This window comes from Danio rerio, chromosome 7, assembly GCF_052040795.2.
Source record: "Danio rerio strain M-AB ecotype USA chromosome 7, GRCz13ab, whole genome shotgun sequence".
In the NCBI taxonomy this organism is placed as follows: domain Eukaryota; kingdom Metazoa; phylum Chordata; class Actinopteri; order Cypriniformes; family Danionidae; genus Danio; species Danio rerio.
This window is the reverse complement of record NC_141027.1, coordinates 71,448,211-71,469,051: the sequence shown is the minus strand read 5'-3', so window position 1 is coordinate 71,469,051 and position 20,841 is coordinate 71,448,211. Positions and strand designations below refer to the sequence as shown.

The following is a 20,841-nucleotide window of genomic DNA, read 5'->3' as shown; positions in this document are numbered from 1 at the left end:
TTCACCCCAAAATAAAACATTGTCACCATTTATTCACTCTGGTTTAAAACCAGTTTGTCAGTTGAAAACAAAAGAAGATATTTTGAAAAATGTTGGCTACTGACACCCACTGACTTCCTTAGTATTGTTTCTCTTTTGTTGAAGACAATGGGTGCCAGCATTCATTCATTTTCTTTTCAGCTTAGTCCCTTTATTTATCAGGGGTCGCCACAGCGAAATGAACCACCAACTTACCCAGCATATGTTTTATGCAGTGATTGCTCTTCCAGCTGCAACCCATCACTGGGAAACATACACTCTCGTTCACACACATACACTACGGCCAATTTAGCTTACCCAATTCACTTACAGCACATGTCTTTGGATTGTGGGCAAGCATTCGGAGGAAACTCACGCCAACGTGGAAAGAACATGCAAACTCCACACAGAAATGTTAACTAACCCAGCCCAGACTCGAACTGGTGACCTTCTTGCTGTGAGGTGACAGTGCTAACCACTGAGCCACAGTGTCACCCAAACAATAGGCAAACATGCTCTATTATTAATTATAAATTATCGTTGCATTTTTTCATAGAGACAGTGACTAATAAGTATTTTGTTGTGCATTTAAACATATATTGAAATAAAAGTTATCTCGACAATTTAGTCATTTTATTCTCTCTTCTCATTTAGGAAAAATAAACGTTGTGGTAAAAGCAGAAAACTCCTTCTCAAGCATGGAAGTGGATGGTGGAAACACAACAGTTTGTCGCAGTGAAACAGAAAATCAACATGATGGCAAAACAGTATGTGATCCAGAAACTGTCCATAAACACATACAATACAATATAATAGAAAAGAATACAGCACTATACAATACAATACAACACCAAACACAGTACAATTGTATTGTACTGTGTTGTTTTGTATTGTGTTTTGTGTGTTGTATTCTATTGTATTGTGTTGTGTCGTGTTGTTTTGTATTGTGTTGTACTGTATTGTATTGTTTTGTATTGTATTGTGTTGTGTTGCATTGTGTTGTATTGTGCTGGTATTGTATTGTATTGTATTGTGCTGTATTGTGCTTTAGTGTGTTGTGTTGTATTGTGCTGGCATTGTATTGTATTGTGCTGTAATGTATTGTATTTTATTGCGTTGGATTGTGCTGTATTGCATTGTGTTGTGTTGTATTGTGTTTTGTTGTGTTGTGTTGAGTTGTGTTGTATTATGCTGGTATTGTATTGTGTTGTGTTGTATTGTGTTGTGTTGTATTGTGCTGTATTGTATTGTGTTGTGTTGTATTGTGTTGTGTTGTATTGTGCTGTATTGTGTTGTGTTGTGTTGTATTGTGCTGTATTGTGCTGTGTTGTGTTTTATTGCGTTGTATTGTGCTGTATTGTATTGTGTTGTTGCATTGTGTTGTGTTGTGTTGTATTGTGTTAAGTTGTATTGTATTGTATTGTGTTGTGTTGTATTGTGTTGTATTGTGTTTAGCTGTATTGTATTGTGTTGTATTGTATTGTGTTTTGTTGTGTTGCGTTGTGTTGTGTTGTATTGTAGTGTGCTGTATTGTGTTGTATTGTATTGTGTTGTGTTGTATTGTGTTGCATTGTGTTGTGTTGTATTGTGTTGTGTTGTGTTGCATTATGTTGTATGGTATTGTACTGTGCTGTATTGTATTGCGTCGTGTCGTGTCGTGTTGTGTTGTATTGTATTGTGTTGTGTTGTATTGTATTGTATTGTTGTGTTGTGTTGTATTGTGTTGTATTGTATTGTGTTGTGTTGCGTTGTATTGTGTTGTATTGTATTGTGCTGTTGTGTTGTGTTGTATTGTGTTGTACTGTATTGTTGTGTTGTGTTGTATTGTATTGTGTTGTTGCATTGCGTTGTGTTGTATTGTATTGTGTTGCGTTGTATTGTATTGTGTTGTGTTATATTGTGTTGTGTTGTGCTGTATTGTATTGTGTTGTATTGTATTGTTTTTTGTTGTGTAGTATTACATTGTGTTGTATTGTATTGTGTTGTGCTGTGTTGCATTGTGTTGTATTGTACTGTGCTGTATTGTGTCGTGTTGTATTGTATTGTATTGTGTTGTATTGTGTTGTATTGCCTTGTATTGTATTGTGTTGTATTGTATTGTGTTGTATTGTATTGTGCTGTTGCATTGTGTTGTATTGTTGTGTTGTGTTGTGTTGTATTGTATTATGTTGTGTTGTATTGCGTTGTATTGTGTTGTATTGTATTGTGCTGTTGCGTTGTATTGTTGTGTTGTGTTGTATTGTATTGTATTGTATTGTGTTGTATTGTGTTGTATTGTATTGTGTTGTATTGTATTGTATTGTGCTGTTGCGTTGTGTTGTATTGTATTGTGTTGTTGCATTGCGTTGTGTTGTATTGTATTGTGTTCTGTTGTATTGTATTGTGTTATATTGTGTTGTGTTGTATTGTATTGTGTTGTTTTGTGTTTTGTTGTATTACATTGTGTTGTGTTATGTTGTATTGTATTGTGTTGTATTATATTGTGTTGTGTTGTGCTGTGTTGTATTGTGTTGTGTTGTTGCATTGTGTTGTATTGTTTTGTGCTGTATTGTATTGATTTGTGTTGTTTTATAATGTGATGTATTGTATTGTGTTTTGTTGTATTGTGTTGCGTTGTATTGTACTGTATTGTGCTGTGGTGTTGTGTTGTATTGTATTGTGTTGTTGCATTGTGTTGTGTGGTATTGTATTGTGTTTTGTTGTGTTGTATTACATTGTGTTGTGTTATGTTGTATTGTGTTGTGTTGTATTATATTGTATTGTGTTGTGTTGTGTTGTATTGTTGCATTGTGTTGTATTGTGTTGCTTTGTTTTGCATTGTGCTGTATTGTATTGATTTGTGTTGTGTTGTAATGTGATGTATTGTGTTTTGTTGTGTTGTATTGTACTGTATTGTGCTGTATTGAGTTGTATTGTGTTGTATTGTATTGTGCTGTTGCGTTGTGTTGTGTTGTATTGTATTGTGTTGTATTGTATTGTATTGTGTTTTGTTGTGTTGTATTACATTGTGTTGTGTTATGTTGCATTGTATTGTGTTGTATTATATTGTATTGTGTTGTATTGTATTGTTGCATTGTGTTGTATTGTGTTGTGTTTTGTTGTATTATATTGTAATGTGCTGTATTGTGTTGTATTGCATTGTATTGTGTTGTATTGCGTTGTATTTTATTGTGTTGTGTTGTATTGTACTGTGCTGGTACTGTATTGTATTGTATTGTGCTTTTTTGTATTGTGTTGTTTTGTGTACAGCACAAAAGACTACAATACAGCACAATGCAATACAATACAATACAACACAACACAACACGACACAATACAATACAGCACAATACAATACAAAATAAAACAAAATAATACAACACAATACAACACAATACAAAAAAGCACAATACAATGCAGTACAATACGATACAACACAGCACTAAACAATGCAATACAGCACAATACAATGAGGCACAATACAATACAATACAGTATAATAGAATACAATACAATACAACACAATACAATACAACAAAATACAACACAATACAATACAATACAGCACAATACAATACAACACAATACAATACAGCACAATACAATACAACACAATACAATACAATGCAACATAATACAATACAATACAATACAGTACAGTACAATACAATACAGCACAACACAACACAACACAATAAAATACAACACAATACAATACAACACAACACAAAACAACAAAAAATAATACAACACAATACAACACACTACAATAGAATACAACACAACACAATACAATACAATAAAATACAACACTATACAATAGAATACAACACAATACAACACAAAACAATACAAAACAATACAACACAATATAATACAATACAGCCCAATACAATACAATATAGTGCAATACAATACAACACAAAACAATACTACACAATATAATACAATACAAAACAGCACATTACAATACAATACAATACAATATAATACAACAAAATACAACAAAATACAGCACAATACAATACAACACAATGCAATACAATACAACACAACACAATATAATACAATACAATACAATACAGCACATTACAACAGAATACAATGCAATACACTACACTACAATACAACACAATAAAATACAACACTTTACAATAGAATACAACACAATACAAAACAGCACAATACAATACAATACAATATAATACAATACAATACAACACAATACAATAAAGCACAATACAGTACAATATAAAACAGCACAATACAATAAACTACAACACAATACAATACAATACATTACAAAACAACACAATACAATACAATACAATACATTACAAAACAACACAATACAATACAATATAATACAACAAAATACAGCACAATACAATACAACACAATACAATACAACACAATACATTACGACACAACACAACACAATACAATTCAGCACAAAACAATACAATACAAAACAGTACAATACAATATAACACAATACAACACAATACAATACAGCACAATACAATACGGCACAATACAACACAACACAGCACAATACAATACAATACAATACAACACAACACAATACAATACAATACAAAACAATACAGCACAATACAATACAATACAACACAATAAAATACAAAATAACAAAAAATAATACAACACAATACAACACACTACAATAGAATACAACACAACACAATACAATACAATACAACATAATACAGCACAATACACTACAATACAATACAATACAATACAATACAGCACAATAAAATACAACACTATACAATAGAATACAACACAATACAGCACAATACATTACAATACAATACAACACAATACAATACAGCACAATAAAATACAACACTATACAATAAAATACAACACTATACAATAAAATACAACACTATACAATAGAATACAACACAATACAATACAATACAATACAACACAAAACAATACTACACATTATAATACAATACAAAACAATACAAAACAGCACATTACAATACAATACAATACAATACAACACAATATAATACAATACAATACAGCACATTACAACAGAATACAATGCAATACACTACAATACAATACAATACAACACAATACAGCACAATACAACACAATAAAATACAACACTTTATAATAGAATACAACACAATACAACACAATACAAAACAGCACAATACAATACAATACAATATAATAAAATACAATATAGTGGAATACAGTACAATACACTACAACACAATACAATAAAGCACAATACAGTACAATATAAAACAGCACAATACAATAAACTACAACACAATACAATACAATACATTACAAAACAATACAATATAATAAAACAAAATACAGCACAATACAATACAACACAATACAATACAAAACAATACATTACGACACAACACAACACAATACAATTCAGCACAAAACAATGCAATACAAAACAGTACAATACAATATAACACAATACAACACAATATAATACAGCACAATACAATATAATACAATACAAAACAATACAGCACAATACAATACAATACAGAACAATACAATACAACACAATAAAATACAAAATAACAAAAAATAATACAACACAATGCAACACACTACAATAGAATACAACACAACACAATACAATACAATACAATACAACATAATACAGCACAATACACCACAATACAATACAACACAATACAATACAGCACAATAAAATACAACACTATACAATACAATACAACACAATACAATACAGCACAATACAATACAAAACAATACAAAACAATACTACACTACAATACAATACAATATAATACAACAAAATACAGCACAATACAATACAACACAATAAAATACAAAATAACAAAAAATAATACAACACAATACAACACACTACAATAGAATACAACACAACACAATACAATACAATACAACATAATACAGCACAATACACTACAATACAATACAGCACAATAAAATACAACACTATACAATAGAATACAACACAATACAATACAACACAATACAGCACAATACATTACAATACAATACAACACAATACAATACAGCACAATAAAATACAACACTATACAATAAAATGCAACACTATACAATAGAATACAACACAATACAACACAATACAATACAAAACAATACAATATAATACAATACAATACAATACAATACAACACAAAACAATACTACACAATATAATACAATACAAAACAATACAAAACAGCACATTACAATACAATACAATATAATACAACAAAATACAGCACAATACAATACAACACAATGCAATACAATACAACACAACACAATATAATACAATACAATACAGCACATTACAACAGAATACAATGCAATACACTACAATACAATACAATACAGCACAATACAACACAATAAAATACAACACTTTACAATAGAATACAACACAATACAAAACAATACAAAACAGCACAATACAATACAATACAATACAATACAATACAATATAGTGGAATACAGTACAATACAATACAATACAATACACTACAACACAATACAATAAAGCACAATACAGTACAATATAAAACAGCACAATACAATAAACTACAACACAATACAATACAATACAATACATTACAAAACAACACAATACAATATAATACAACAAAATACAGCACAATACAATACAGCACAATACAATACAACACAATACAATACAGCACAATACAATACAAAACAATACAAAACAATACTACACAATACAAAACAGCACATTACAATACAATATAATACAACACAATACAATACAACACAACACAATATAATACAATACAATACAATACAGCACATTACAACACAATACAATACAATAAAATACAACACTTTACAATAGAATACAACACAATACAACACAATACAAAACAGCACAATACAATACAATACAAAACAATAAACTACAACACATTACAAAACAACACAATACATAACAATACAATATAATACAACAAAGTACAGCACAATACAATACAACACAATACAATACAGCACAATACAATAAAATACAACACTATACAATAGAATACAACACAATACAATACAACACAATACAACACAACACAACACAATACAGCACAAAACAATACAAAACAGTACAATACAATATAACACAATACAATACAACACCAAACAACACAATATAATACAATACAAAACAATACAACACAACACAACACAATACAATACAGCACAATACAACACAATAAAATACAACACTATACAATAAAATACAACACAATACAATACAAAATAAAACAAAATAATACAACACAATACAGTACGATACAACAAAGCACTAAACAATGCAATACAGCAAAATACAACACAATACAATACAGCACAATAAAGTACAATACAATAAAATACAACACAACACAATACAGCACAAAACAATACGGCACAATACAATAGAACAAAATACAATACAACACAATACAATACAACGCACTAAAATAGAATACAACCCAATACACCACAATACAACACAATAAAATACAACACAATACAACACAAAATAATACAACACAATACAGTACAATACAATACAAAACAGCACAATACAATACGATACGATACAACAAAGCACTAAACAATGCAATACAGCACAATACAACACAATACAATACAATACAATACAGCACTAAACAAAGCAATACAGCAAAATACAACACAATACAATACAATACAGCACAATACAATACAACACATCACTATACAATAGAATACAACACAATACAATACAGCACAATACAACATAATAAAATACAACACTATACAATACAAAATAAAACAAAATAATACAACACAATACAGTACAGTACAATACAATACAAAACAGCACAATACAATACAACACAATACAGCACAAAACAATACGGCACAATACAATAGAACACAATACAATACAACACAATACAATACAACGCACTAAAATAGAATACAACACAATACACCACAATACAACACAATAAAATACAACACTATACAATAAAATACAACACAATACAACACAAAATAACACAAAATAATACAACACAATACAATACAATACAAAACAGCACAATGCAATACAACAAAGCACTAAACAATGCAATACAACACAAAACAGTACAATACAATACAATACAATACAGCACTAAACAATGCAATACAGCAAAATACAACACAATACAATACAATACAGCACAATACAATACAACACACTACAATAGAATACAATACAATATAATACAGCACAATACAATGCAACACACTACAATAGAATACAACACAATACAATACAGCACAATACAACACTATACAATAAAATACAACACAATACAATACAAAATAAAACAAAATAATACAACACAATACAGTACAGTACAATACAATACAAAACAGCACAATACAATACAGCACTAAACAATGCAATACAGCAAAATACAACACAATACAATACAATACAGCACAATACAATACAATACAGCACAATACAATACACTACAATAGAATACAACACAATACAATAGAATACAACACAATACAATACAGCACAATACAACACTATACAATAAAATACAACACAATACAATACAAAATAAAACAAAATAATACAACACAATACAGTACAGTACAATACAATACAAAACAGCAAAGCACGATACAACACGATATCGTGCGATACGATACAACATACAACAAAGATATGATACGATACGATACGATACAACAAAGCAATACAGCAAAATACAACACAATACAATACAGCACAGTACAGTACAATACAATAAAATACAACACAATACAATACAACACAACACAATACAGCACAAAACAATAGAACACAATACAATACAACACAATACAATACAACGCACTAAAATAGAATACAACACAATACACCACAATACAACACAATAAAATACAACACTATACAATAAAATACAACACAATACAATACAACACAAAATAACACAAAATAATACAACACAATACAATACAAAACAGCACAATACAATACGATACAACAAAGCACTAAACAATGCAATACAGCACAATACAACACAAAACAGTACAATACAATACAATACAGCACTAAACAATGCAATACAGCAAAATACAACACAATACAATACAATACAATACAACACATCACTATATAATAGAATACAACACAATACAATACAGCACAATACAATACAATACGATACAACAAAGCACTAAACAATGGAATACAGCACATTACAACATAATACAATACAATGCAATAAAATACAATACAACACAATACAAAACAGTACACTACAATACAGCACAATACAGTACAATAAAATACAACACAGCACAATACAGTACAATACAATACAACACAATACAAAACAGCACATTACAATACAATACAATACAGCACAATACAATAAAGCACAAAACAATACAACACAGTACAGTACAAAACAATACAACACAATACAATACAACACAATACAATACAATACAAAACAGCACATTACAATACAATACAACACAATACAATACAATACAGCACAACAAAATACAACACAATTCAATACAACACAATACAATACAAAACAACACAATACAACAAAATACAACAATACAGCACAAAACAATACAACACAATACAATACAATACAATACAGCACAATACAGTACAATACAACACAACACAATACAAAACAGCACATTACAATACAATACAATACAAAACAGCACAAAACAATACAACACAATACAATACAACACAATACAGTACAGTACAATACAAAACAATACAACACAATACAAAACAGCACATTACAATACAATACAACACAACACAATACAATACAATACAAAACAGCACATTACAATACAATACAACACAATACAATACAGCACAAGAAAATACAACACAATTCAATACAACACAATACAATACAAAACAACACAATACAACAAAATACAACAATACAGCACAAAACAATACAACACAATACATTACAGCACAATACAATAGAATACAATACAACACAATACAATACAAAACAGCACAATACAATATGATACAATACAACACATTATAGTACAATACAACACAATATAATACAAAACAATACAACACAACACAATACAGCACAACAAAATACAACACAATTCAATACATTACAAAACAACACAATACAATACAACAAAATACAACACAATACAATACAACACAGTATAATACAATACAACACAATACAATACATTACAGCACAATACATTACAATACAATATGATACAATACAACACATTATAGTACAACACAATACAATACAGCACAACACAATAAGATACAATACAATACAATAACCCACAATACAACACAATACAATACAATACAAAACAGCACAATACAATACAATTTTATGTATATACCACAGCTTGAAAACAACTGAAGTTGACCAAAGTGCTTTACACAACACAGTACAGAACAAAATCAATTTAGAACAGACAACAGCAATGACATAATAGTAAAACAATAAAACAGGCAGTAAGCATAGGCAAATTTCATAAAACATAACCATGAAACAATAAATCAAGTAACACTAAATGACATTGAAAATAAATAGGTCTTAAGAGAAGTCCTAGGGTCTGTTTACGCCTGGTCACTTCATGTTTTTTTTCCGGATCGATTAACTGTCAGATTTTTTTTATTTATTTGGTTTTGTTGACATTTGGCCACAAAAAAATGCATCTCCGCTAAATGGATATAAATCCAATCTATAAATCCCACACTATGTGTATACTAGGGGTTGCACAGACTGGTCGACTTTAATGCTCTACTGTCGACTAGTCGCGCTGAGCAGATCACATGGTTTAAACCACATGGTGTTAAGTGTTTTGTTAATAAATAACTTCACATGAATCTGTGTGCTGACAATGTATGCATTACTTCTGCACTAAAATATTCGTTATTGTTATATTTTTACTAGAACAATGTGATGACTGCATTTATTTAGCAGTATAATTAGACCGGGTTCTAATGTTGCATTATTAACGAAACGAAAGTGTTCACTACTGCATTTGTTTTATCACTAGTAGTGCTGCAATGTTTTTGCAACATGTTATGAGCCATTAAACAGCATGTGTATATATTTCCTGCAAATAAATAGCAAATTGTGGCATGTTGCAAAACTTTTGCATCTTGTGTTTTATTGACGTCACCAGTGACTAATCGACATCAACTTTCAGAATCTTCCAAAAATTCAACCCCTAATGTAAACTTAACTAGGTTGAATAAAGTGTCAAATACATCTAATTTTATTTAAAGATGCAGTATAAGACTGACGCCCAGTGGTAGAACTAGGTATTGCAGTTCAAATTTAAAACACTTTTGACACCAACAGCAGCAAGCATGCCTGTACTACACTAAAACTACTTACAATGACACATGATAAAAGGAATCTTTTTTATGTTAATTGAAATTTGTTTTATTGTTATGGACTTCTTTTCTTTTTATTTCTAATTTAGAAATGGTTTATATTTCACCTAAAAATAATATAAGCTAATTTTAAATCAATGTTAGAACTCTGACTCAGTGCGAACCAACAAATGTCAGTCACTCAGCATGTACTTTTAATAAAGTTAAAGAGATTTAATTAGAGTCTAAGCTATATAATTTCGTTAAAGTCCAGTGCACTTTTCTGTGCTTCTGAATGGCTCTATTTCAATGTTTTGTTTATGTTGCGTACGGTGCAGACAGTCAAATTGCTTGTTGCTGAAATATTCAGGTGTTGTTATGACACAGTGTTACAAAATCTGCTGCTCAGCTAATGCTTCTTTTGTAATATATGATACGCGCTGGATCCATATTTGGCTGAGTCTTCTGTAATGCGAAGCAGACGCTGACAAGAAAGAACGGATCCAAATGCAGGGTTTATTATGCAGAGAATGGTCATGCAAGCAATGGTCAACTCAGGAGCAAACAGATGTAAACGAGCAATCCAGATTCGTGGTCAATACGCAGGCGAATGGTCAAAAGGAAGGCAGCAGACAACATAAACAAACAAACAAGGCGAGGGTCAAAAACACGGCAAAGCTAGGCTAGGAAAACCATTGTATTGTTCACAAAAGCAGTATAACAAGACTCAGCAAAGAGAGTGTATATGCAGTTAAAGTCAGAATTATTAGCCCCCCTAAATCATTGCCCCCCCCCCTGTTTATTTTTTTCCTCAATTTCTGTTAAACTAAGAGAAGATTTCTTCAACACATTTCTAATCATAATAGTTTTAATAACTCATCTCCAATAACTGATTTATTTTATCTTCGCCATGATGACAGTAAATAATATTTTACAAAAATTTTTTAAGACACTTCTATACAGCTTAAAGGGACATTTAGAGGCTAATTAGGTTACCTAGGCAGGTAATTAGGGTAATTAGGCAAGATATTGTATAATGATGGTTTGTTCTGAAAACTCTTTTAGCTTAAAGGGGCTAATAATTTTGTGCTCAAAATGGTGTTTAAAAATTTTAAAACTGCTTTTATTGTTGCCGAAATAAAACAAATAAGACCTTCTCCAGAAGAAAAAAAATATTATCAGACATACTCTAAAAATTTCTTTGCTCTGTTAAACATAATTTGGGAACTATTGAAAAAAGTAAAAACATCTAAGGGGACAAATAATTCTGACTTCAACTGTATATACAGTATGTGTGTGTAATAAGTCCATGAGCAGCATCAGCAGTGAGAGTGTAATCAATGGAGATTTGAAGCAGGTGTGTGTGTGTTGCATGACTGGAACTTGTAGTCAATACACCAGCAGATTTACAGTCCATTTGAGATCTGCACAAGCCGGATCGCTGGTGACCGTGACAATATTTATGAACAGTATATGTGAAGCTATAGCAATATTATTATAGCATGATTGGTCCATTATTCCTAGCCACATAGACTTCTATTGTAAGTGCATTACTGTGCACATACACATTTTATTTGACTTTACAAACAGATGGTGTTATAATTCATGCATGATGCCACAAATGCTGTCAAGAGAAATGTTCTGGATTCAGTGCGTCACATACACACATGTTATTCACATTTAGACATTTGATTTCCACAGACTGATGAGCATGAGAGAGAAGCCAGAGCCAGTCATGTGCAGATCATTGCAGATCCAGAAGTCTCAGTAATCGGCACTACAAGCATCAAGCTCTATGTTAAAGGGCTGAAAGATGACAACGCTGTTTGGAAATGCAGTAAGTACCACTATTCCATTTGCTTCAGCTTAATCCCTTTATTCATCAAGGGTCGCCACAGCGGAATGATCCGTCAACTTATCCAGCTTATATGTTTTGCACAGTGGATGCCCTTCCAGATGCAACACAGTACTGGGAAACATTATACACACTCATTCACACACACATACACTACAAACAATTTAGTTTATTCAATTCACCTATAACGCATGTCTTTGGACTGTTGGGGAAATCAGAGCACCAGGAGGAAACCCACATGAACACAGGGAGAACATGCAAACTCCAAACAGATATGCCAACTGACCTAGATGGGACTCAAAACAGGGACGTTCTATGTGAGGTGACAGTGCTAGCCACTGAGCCACTGTGTTGCCCCGCTAACCACTGTTAACATGCTAAATAGCAAATCAGTTGGATTGTTTTGTTTAACATTCCTGAAAGCCCATAAGAAATGTTTGATTATTTTCTTTCCCTTTTCTTTTGTAGCTGAGTCTTGCCGCTGCTCTGAAGATGTGATACGAAGTGAAATTGAGATATCCGAAGCTTGTCTTCCACCAGTATACGCATTCTCTGTGTATACTGTATCGACCAATGCAAATGGGTTTGCACAAACTGGAATGAAATGCATCACGGTCATTCCTGGGGATAATCTGAGGCTGTCTATAATGTAAGCATCAAACCGACTGTCATTATTTAATCTATGTGTATGATTACATTTGCTGTCATTTGAAAGTAGCCTACTTTGAAACCAGTGCATACTCTTCTCTCGATGTAGATGTTCAAACTGCGATCCAGTCAACGTGGATGAGAGTGTGACACTACAGGCGCAGTGTGAAGGATGTCAGAAAATTGTTTGGTACATTGAAAGCACAGAAGAGTTTAATGTAAGTGGTTTTTATGTTGGGTTTTGATCCGCCAGTTATTAAACCTGTAGCTACCTTTAGCATTTTTCAGAGCGATTTCTTAAAAGAATCATGTAATATTATATGTAATCCCTTGTGAGCTTATTTCTAAAAAAGTGCATATTTTAGATGTACATACAGTTAAAGTCAGAATTATTAGCCCCCTTTGATTTTTTCTTTTCTTTTTTTTTCTTTTTTAAATATTTCCCAAATGGTGTTTAACAGAGCAAGGAAATTTTCACAGTATGTCTGATAATATTTTTTCTTCTGGAGAAAGTCTTATTTATTTTATTTTGGCTAGAGTAAAAGCAGTTCTTAATTTTTTTAAAACCATTTTATGGTCAATAATATTGGCCCCTTTAAGCTAATTTTATTTCCGATAGTCTACAGAATAAACCACATTATACAATAACTTGCCTAATTACCCTAACCTGCCTAGTTAACCTAATTAACCTAGTTAAGCCTTTAAATGTCACTTTAAGCTGTATACAAGTGTCTTAAAAATATCTAATAAAATATTATTTACTGTCATCATGGCAAAGATAAAATAATTCAGTTATTAGAAATGAGTTAATAAAACTATTATGTTTAGAAATGTCTTGAAAAAATCTCTCTGTTAAACTGAAATTGGGGGAAAAAACAGGGGGCTAATAATTCTGACTTCAGCTATACGTAATCCAGTGTGAACTGAATTTAATGCTCTTTATGGCATGTTCATTGGGATTCTGTGCACTTAACTGCACATTTATTGGAATTTAGGCATAACATAGAAGCTCAATAGTTTTTGTTATTTCTATTTAATGCAACTAGTTGAACCTGGTCCACTTAAGTAGACCAAAATAATTTCTATTGTCTTTGAAACATGGTAAAATACTTTAAATACATAAATAGCATTTATGGTCAAATAAAATATACATCAGAAAAATATATATATGTATATACACTCACCGGCCACTTTATTAGGTACAAGGCAGGATGGATCCATGCTTTCATGTTGTGGATGCCAAATTCTGACCCTACCATCTGAAGATCGCTGCAGAAATTGAGACTCATCAGACCAGGCAACGTTTTTCCAATCTTCTATTGTCCAATTTTGGTGAGCCTGTGTGAATTGTAGCCTCAGTTTCCTGTTCTAAGCTGAAAGGAGTGGCACCCGGTGTGATCTTCTGCTGCTGTAGCCCATCCGCCTCGAGGTTGGATGTGTTGTGCGTTCAGAGATGCTCTTCTGCAGACCTCAGTTGTAATGAGTGGTTTCAGTTATTGTTGCCTTTCTATCAGCTCCAGTCTGGCCATTCTCCTCTGATCTCCAGCATCAACAAGGCATTTGTGCTCACAGAACTGCCGCTCACTAGGTATTTTCTCTTTTTCAGATCATTCTCTGTAGAGATGGTTACACGTGAAAAGCCCAGTAGATCAGCAGTTTCTGAAATACTCAGACCAGCCCGTCTGGCACCAACAACCATGCCACATTCACAGTCACTTAAATCAACTTTCTTCGCCATTCTGATGCTCAGTTTGAACTGCAGCAGATCGTCTTGACCATGTCTACATGCATCTATGCATTGAGTTGCTGCCATGTGATTGGCTGAATAGAAATTTGCATTAACGAGCACTAGGACAGGTGTACCTAATAAAGTGGCCGGGGGGGGGGGGGTGTGTGTGTGTGTGTGTGTGTGTGTGTGTGTGTGTATATACAGTCAAGGCCGAAATTATTCATTCCCCAAGCAAATTCTAACCTAAAGCTTTTGTTCAAATGTAATTAAATGTTTTTTTGAACATCATCGTCTTATTATTTGGGAGAAGCCTGGGTCATTAGCAATAAAAAAAAACTTGCTAGTTTAACACAATTAACTTTAAGTCAGAATTTGACAGAGGTATGATTAAATACAGGCCTGACTGTATAAATGTATATGTTTGTACTAAAAGTGTGTAAAAAGACTTTGGAATACACTTATAATTTATTTAACCTTTAATTCATTAACATTAGGCTATATTACAAGAGCATACGACACAATTCATCTACCTCTCCTTCCCAAGGGACACACCTCAGACTTTTAAAACATGAAAACATTATTAAAATATAATATAACACTTGACTCTCTCACAGGGTACAATAGGCCAATGTAACTCGGAGAAGCTGAAAAAGCCATTGACACAGATGAAAGAGGACAGCAGCTCCTTCACCATAGAGAGTGAGACACTGCGAGAGGCGAAGCAGGATATCATAGTGGTGGTTTTTGGTAAGATTTGCTTTATTAGTTACCTTTCAACATTCTAAAGTAGAGTAAACATACAAGGATGTGCTGAAAAATTATAATATTGAGGGAAAGTTTATTTATTTAAATAATTTGTTTCAAAAAGTACTGAGAACATAATCCTATGATACACATTTCAGAAGGCCAACATGCGTTTAAGATTCTTTGCTTTTTTTTTTTTATTGGTCACATGAAATAGTCTAATTTTGTGAAATACTGCATTTTTTTATTTTTAATCCATAATCATTTAAATTAAAACAAATGAATTCTTGAAATATTTTATTTTGTGTTGTTACGTCCCTGATGTTCAGTGTCTAGGAGTGAGAGTAACAGCGAAAAAGTTTTAAAAATGTTAACTCAAGTTAAAGAATTTATTAACAAATGTACAATAGTAAAACTGGAAAGCAAACATAGACTTCAGGAGTGGGAAAGGCCAAAACCACAAACAAAAGTACACTCTAGCTAGTTAGGGAGTAAAACTGTCTAAACTGACAAAGTAAAATTAAATCAACAACAGAAATGTACACTAACTCCCTAACTAAACATAAACAAGAGAAAAAGGGTTAAAGAAATAAAATGGCTCCCACCTCCCTAAGGCTTCCAAACACAAAGTTAGTTTTCAAAAGCAGAGTTCAAGTGGCTTCATAAGCTTTTACAACAGATTTTAACTTAAACAAGTTAAATAATCACCAATAATCTTTCTCAATCAAACAACCAGGCAGGAGAGAGACCACACTCTGGAAGCAAGCTTCAATGTGGCCTGCAACTGGCAGGCTTTTAAGCTTGCCGGGCAACGAGTAGCAGGTGCAATCAATCAACTTCCTCTCCTCCACACCTAGCTGAGAAACAGGTTGCAGGAACGTAGAGGGGGAGAGAGAGAGAGAGAGAGAGAGAGAGAGAGAGAGAGAGAGAGAGAAACCAAACACAATAATACATTCAAAACACCATGGAATGTAACAGTGTGTAGTGAACTAATATCACACACAAGTTTCACCTTTTAAAACAAATTATTGAAATAAATGGACTTTCCATTTTTCTGCAAATTTCGATATTTCCCTCGATATTCAAATTTTTTGGCACATACCGGTAGAGTGGTGCAAAAAAAATTGCTCAAACATGAATTATATTTAAAATCCTATGCATTTTTTTAAGGTTCATGAAACCCCAGAGTACTTTTTTTTAAGATTTTAACAGATTTGTATGTGTTGAGCATCAGTTAAGACAATGTTTGCCCCTGTTAGCTTTAATTGTCGAGAAAACTGAATAATTTTAAGCTTTTTGTTAGTTAATTTCATCCTCCGGGTTTAAAATGATTTTTGGGGCGGGATCAAAATCGGCAATGTGGCGCAAAACTGCAAAGATGACACGTCGGTTTCTCATTATTATTCATATCTGAGTTTTCTTATCCTATGAGAAGAGCCGGCTTCTTAATTATTCATGACTGCGCGTATCTTCCGAAGGCAAGGCAGACCTGCCAGTGCCAAGCTGTGAGATCCTACCTGGATGACTGGGTGAAACCGTGTCCACGGACCCATGGCACACAGTATTTAGCCATTCATGAAGGGTCAAATGTTTTTGTTTTGATGATCGATGGAGTTTGTTGCATATTTTTCCCCGCGATGCTGTCAGGGCCGACACAGCAAAGCTGTTTGTGTGCAGCAAGTTTTTTTGTCAGGAGCAGTACGAGAATTGGAGAATGGCGGACGTTGTCTTTTATCAGGAGTTCACATTTAGACTGAGTCTGCATTCAGACCTGGGGATTGAGGGAAAAGACCTTATTTATAGTGTTTATATAAACACGATTATCTTTACAATTGTTTAAATTGTGGTTATGTGTATATGAAATTATGAATAACAAATGTAGACATTAAATTACTGTTTATTTCTTTGCATTTTAACTTTGTAAACTATAAAATCATGCGTCTCCTCACGGTTTGTGCTTCATTTTGTGAGCTAACTGACAACAGTTGTTCACACTCCTCCTTCTCCCCTGCTCTGCTGTCCACACCCACTCCTGCCTCTGATCGCGGAGCCCATTATGATACATTTTTTGAACAAAATTCTGAGGTAGACTTGACCCGAAAGTGGGGGGTGTCATGGCCCTTTAAATTGCAACATGCAGAATTAACAATTATTGCACAAGTTCACCCTCTTAGATCTAATCTGAATTGATGAATAGTAAGCATATTTTGGCTTGCTGTCTCCGATCTCTGAGCTCAGAATATGGGCCAAACCCAGAGAACTCCTCCATTATATATGCCCTGATCCAGAAGTCCCTGCACATTTTGTACGTCTCTCTTATTTGACACACAAGGATCAATTCGTGGATCTCTCTGTTAACAAGCTGATAATCTGAATAAGCCGTGTCATTTGATACAGTCATTGGGTGCGTCAAGTAAGAAAGACGGTGGGTCAGTGATTAGCACTGTCACCTCACGGCAAGAATGTTGCTGGTTTGAGCCCCGACTAGGTCAGTTTGCATTTCTGTGTGGAGTTTGCAGGTTTTTTCCATGTTGGCGTGGGTTTCCTCCGGGTGCTCCGGTTTCCCCTACAGGCCAAAGAAATGCGCTATAGGTAAATTGAATAAACTAAACTGTCCATAGTATATGCATGTGTGTGTAAATCAAGAGTGTATGGGTGTTTCCCAATACTGGGTGGCGGCTGGAAGGGCATCTGCTGTGTTTGCATAAGCCTTGTGGATCAGTGTATAGTGTATGAGTTGATGGGCAGGATTCTTAGACATGGATACTTTCCAATATTCAGTCCCAGTTCAGTTGGTAAGAGGCCAGTTCCTTTTCCCATATTGTGATGATGGGGAGTGCAAGAGTCATAGTTAAGCAGTTTGTTGTAAATGCATGAGATTGCTCCACGTGACTGAGAGAAATTCACACAGTCCCGCAATGGATGATTGCACTAAGCAATATTGAAAGAATAAAAAGGTAACACTTTACTTGAGGAGGGGGTTCATGAGACATGAAACCTTTATAATGATGTCATGACCTGCATTAAAGGCCATGTTTACACTGTCAGGTCTTGAGGTCCAATTCTGATATGTCACCTATATCTGAGTTTTTTTTTTTGCCTGTCCGTTTACATGTTATTTTAATTGTGATCCATATCTGATTCATGTGTTTACACTTGCCATACAATTTAGTATGTCGCATATGCGTTAAGGCGGGTTCTAGCATCTGCGCCACAAAGGAAGAAATTGTCTTGCTTTTAGCTCTGCGAAAAATGCGAAGTTCGCCCATCTCGTTTTTATATCATGTCCTCCACCATTCAGAGGAATTTGTGGGTCCGAGAGATATCTCAGGTCTGGTGGGAGCAAATTGTGGCCGGCTTTAATGAGGAGCAGTGGGTTAGAAATTTTAGGATGAGCACACACATGCTCTTCCTTCTATGTCATTAAACTGCAAAGAAGCACCACACTGTCACAAGTTTAATGACGTCCAAAACACCTCAATAAATCTGATCTGCCTGTTTCACTGATAGTCACATATCCGATTTATATCTGATTTATTTCTACATATGAAGGAGGCCTGAAACTGATCTCTAAATATCCGAATGGATGAGTTTTTTCGTGTTTACACGGTCATAGAACAGATCCAATCTGAGTCACATATGAGCAAAGAATCGGAATTGGGTCACATTTAACTGGCGGTGTAAACGGGGCCTTAAATGCAAAGATAACATTGTTTGCGGTATCTTTGTTATGACAACTTGGCCAAGACAACATTTCGGTCATAAACATGATTGTCATGAGGTCATTATAACCATGTCATGAATATTATAACAGTCCTTAATATTTTTCTACACCTCAGCTACAATGGTACAAATGAAATTTGTCATTAAAATGTCATTAAATGTCAAACAAACATTATAAAGTTATTTGACAGAGTATTGACACTTTTACTAAGTATTCTTAATGACAAATTCATTTTGTTCCACGGGAAAAAGTGATCAGACAAATATTCATCACTCGATTATTATGGCTTTATGACAATTATGTTTATGACAGATTTATGACAAGTTATTTTATCTCGGTAATGTCAAGTTGTCATGACAAAGACATCTTAAACAATGTCAATGTTGTTTTTTAAATGACATAACAGAGTGAATGAAAGTTGTCTTAAGTAAAATCTCCTGTCACATCATATTATAATGGTGACGTGACAGTTTTATGAACACCCCCTTAAAGTAAAGTGTTACCACAAAGAGCTTTTGACCACAGTGTTGAATCGAGTCCCAAAACACACTTGCACACCTGTTAAAATTGGGATGTAAAAAAAAACATGTGATCTTGCAATGATATCCCATTTGAGATCGTGTCTGTGTTGATGTTACTTCCACTTTTCATTCATTCATTCATTCATTCATTCATTCACTCATTCATTCATTCAT

At 33.0% G+C, this 20,841-nt stretch overlaps 1 protein-coding gene across 2 annotated transcripts in view; it reads left to right on the top strand.

The window, feature by feature from the left end:
- Nucleotides 1–20,841, top strand: part of pkd1l2a (polycystic kidney disease 1 like 2a) — a 372,606-nt gene that overhangs the window by 331,147 nt on the left and 20,618 nt on the right. For both annotated transcript variants that reach the window (XM_087262122.1, XM_087262121.1), the window contains 5 exons: nt 673–785; nt 13,148–13,283; nt 13,770–13,950; nt 14,059–14,167; nt 16,293–16,425. In XM_087262122.1, coding sequence (XP_087118248.1) covers nt 673–785; nt 13,148–13,283; nt 13,770–13,950; nt 14,059–14,167; nt 16,293–16,425 — 672 coding nt within the window. The remainder of the gene's footprint in view (nt 1–672; nt 786–13,147; nt 13,284–13,769; nt 13,951–14,058; nt 14,168–16,292; nt 16,426–20,841) is intronic.